The sequence below is a fragment of the Etheostoma spectabile genome, chromosome 20 (assembly GCF_008692095.1).
Source record: "Etheostoma spectabile isolate EspeVRDwgs_2016 chromosome 20, UIUC_Espe_1.0, whole genome shotgun sequence".
NCBI lineage: Eukaryota > Metazoa > Chordata > Actinopteri > Perciformes > Percidae > Etheostoma > Etheostoma spectabile.
In genome coordinates, this window is record NC_045752.1 from 3,822,521 (window position 1) to 3,825,801 (window position 3,281).

At 40.8% G+C, this 3,281-nt stretch overlaps 1 protein-coding gene across 1 annotated transcript in view; it reads left to right on the forward strand.

Moving 5' to 3' along the window:
• The first annotated feature begins 202 nt into the window (after positions 1-202).
• The window catches only part of LOC116670496 (tumor necrosis factor ligand superfamily member 10), an 8,655-nt gene continuing 5,576 nt past the window's right edge, over positions 203-3,281 (forward strand). The window contains exons 1-3 of the mRNA XM_032501055.1: positions 203-483; positions 1,367-1,507; positions 3,162-3,207. Coding sequence (XP_032356946.1) covers positions 370-483; positions 1,367-1,507; positions 3,162-3,207 — 301 coding nt within the window. The 5' untranslated portion in view covers positions 203-369. The remainder of the gene's footprint in view (positions 484-1,366; positions 1,508-3,161; positions 3,208-3,281) is intronic.

A 3,281-nucleotide genomic window follows, 5' to 3' on the forward strand; every position in this document is an offset into this window, starting at 1 on the left:
TCAGTTTGGGGGTCCTTGGCCTGGAAAACGTTGAAGACCCCTGATTTAAAGCATAGAAAAAGTCCAGATCACTGTCTCGTTTGGGTGGTAGGTTACATGTGCTCTCAGCTCAAAGTTTCCACATTTCCGACAGCACTTGAAGGCGTCATGAAACTGGATGTACAAATTATAATTTCTACCTAATAACAGTGACATATTGAGGCTGTTGTTATCCTCCCTCCCTCCCTCTCTCTCACTCCCTCCCTCCTCCCTCCCCCTGCCTTCAGAGCAGAAATGCAGCAGAGCTTGATCTGACTTGTCCTCGCTGCTGGAAGTGTTTTCTTGCTCCTCGGAACTTATCTGGGTGTCATACTCACGCCGGGCTGGGACATGGCCGTCTCTGTGTCTCTCCAGAGTCTGGGGCTCATCCTGCTCGCAGCAGTCCTCCTGCAGACCACCGCGGTTGCCCTCAGTTTCCTGTACTTCAACAAGGTCCTGAGCACGGTAAGATAGGCGTTTGTCCTCCCACCTCAATCTAACAGATAATGATGGCATCAAAAGTCACTGCCATCTTAAAGGGGAAATGCGAGATTTGACAGTATTTTTTTTCAAAGTGATTAGTCTACCATTACTTTTACAGGGAAACCATACCATTGAGATCATTTTAAAAGTCTCCATACGACTAATGTGACATAAATACACCACCGTGAGCTCACGGTTTATTACCCTACACATTAATAAGCAGGCCATTGTAGAACAGTATAAGGAAGGTCTAGGACAATCTCATTAGAAATTAGCCCATGAATTGATTATCAATTTGAATATTCTACTAGTTCCTGTTACTTCAAGAATTAAATATGTATATGAGGTTGTTTTTTTTTTAAAGCTGGACTATGAGAGAGGAGAAAGTTGGGAGTGTAGATAACAGAAAACAATGGCAGGAAATGAGACTAGTTAGGACTCAGGGGTTGTGACACCCAAAAACAACATATTTTCAGATGTGAGCAGACATTATGAAAAAACTGATAGATCCGGTGCTGAGCTCTGATTGGGTAAATCCAAGTAGCAACGCCCTCATCACCTCATGCACACCTGTGACCTGTTATTGCACTAAAATTGGCATCCACCTGTGCCAAAAGGCCTACTGTGCATTTGGCTTAATAACCGAGGGACTATATAACTGTGAAAATGTGTTGTTTTATTACAATGATTATGTGTTGGCACCATATTGTGGAAACCAAAGGCCACATGTATTTTGCTTGTGTTGGAGTCTCAAATGTGAGTTGTAGAAAGAAAAGAAAAAAATCATTAGCCTACAGTCAAGTGCTATCGAGATAATACTTAACGATTTAATTTTAGTTTTTTTTTTCATCTTTTACGTTGACAGATGCAGGAGAGTTTCTCCCGCAGTAGCGTGTCCTGTCTGATTAACGCAAATCCGCACGCCGTGATCGAAGACGCAGCGCAGGACAAGAAGAGCGACCCCTGTTGGCAAGTCACGCAACAGCTCCACTTCCACATAGAGAAGGTTTTGCATTATTTCAGTTTCTTTTTTTTTTTTTTTAAATGTCACTTTAATTTGTGTGGCCGGATAACAAAATTCTATGTGCGAGAAAGTTGTTTTTATATTATTTAAGACACCAGTGACCACTTTTCACTGTATTGTCCACACAATACAAGTTCTATCCACAGGGCTGCAGTGATTTTTACCTATCTCTTTTTTTTTTTTTTTACATTACATGCAGTTCCTTCCATTCTGGGGCCTCTTCTGTTTAACATCTACATGCTTCCACTGGCTCAGATTATGGAGAAAAACAAAATAAGTTACCATAGTTATGCGCGCTGACACACAATTTACATAACCTTATCGCCAGGGGACTATAGTCCATACAAAACTGACTAACTGCATCAAACAAATTAACGACTGGATGTGCCAGAACTTTCTGAAATTAAATAAGAAAAAACTGAGGTAGTTATTTTTGGAAAAAAAGAGGAACGATTAAAAGTCGCGCTCAGCTTCAAACAACAATGTTAAAAACAACAGACAAGCCAGAAATCTGGGTGTAGTCATGACTCAGACCTGAACTTTAACAGCCCATTAAGACAATACAAAGTCCCTACTATCACCTTAAGAACATATCAAGGGTTAGGACTTATGTGTCAACAGGACTTGGAAAAACTGGTCCATGCTTTCATCTTCAGTAGACTTGACTACTGTAACGGGTCTTTACAGGTCTCCCTAAAAAATCAATCAGACACTACAGCTGATTCAGAACGCTGCTGCTCGTCCTCACTAGACCAAGAGACTGGATCACATCACTCCAGTTCGAAGTCTTTACACTGGCTTCCTGTGTCTCAAAGAATTGATTTCAAAGTACTCTTGCTAGTTTATAATCCCTTAACGGTTTAGGCCAAACACATTTCTGATCTGCTACTACACTATGACCCCCCCAGACCTCTCAGGTCATCTGGGACGGTCTACTTTCTGTCCCAGAGTCAGAACTAAACAGGGTGAAGCAGCTTTCGTTTCTATGCTCCTCATATCTGGAATAAACTCCCGAAACCTCAGATCCGCTGCTACTCTCAGTTCTTTTAAATCAAGGCTGAAGACTTTCTTTTTTGCTGCCTTTCTTTAAATGAATGCTCATTTCTTTCTTATCTGCACTGTAACTTTTATTCTTGTGTTTTATGTGTCCTAATGTTTCTATTTTGTTTTTAACTGTCTATTCATGTGTCTTATTGATTTTTAATGCTTATGACTTTTAACGTTTTGTACTTGGTTTTATCTGTTTCAATGATTTTGTGTAAAGCACTTTGAATTGCCCTGTTGCTGAAATGTGCTATACAAATAAAGCTGCCTTGCCTTGCCTTCCTCAGACACCACTGATTAGAATTGGGGAAACTCCACATCACATCTATATTACACTGACTCACCCAAAGGGCAATGCTGCTGCTATTACAGGGCAACAGATGACAGATTTGTTGACCTACAGGGAGGACTGTATGATTTATGGGGCCAACAACAAGGTCCCTGGTGAATTACTGAATGTTAATTTAGATCTAAAGATACCCCCGATGGCATACTTACTGAAGAGGTTAAGATACTTTAACTTACCACCCATTCACTCTCTCTTTCCCCCATCTCCTTTCCTTTCTGTCTCTCTGGGTGTTTTCTCTTTCAGACGATGGCTGACAGATTCCAGAAGGAGATATCCACTGCTATGAGAAGTGAGAACAATGACTTCATTCACTATCAGATACTACTAATAGAAGTTGTCTTTTTTTCCACTAAAACTGTCCTG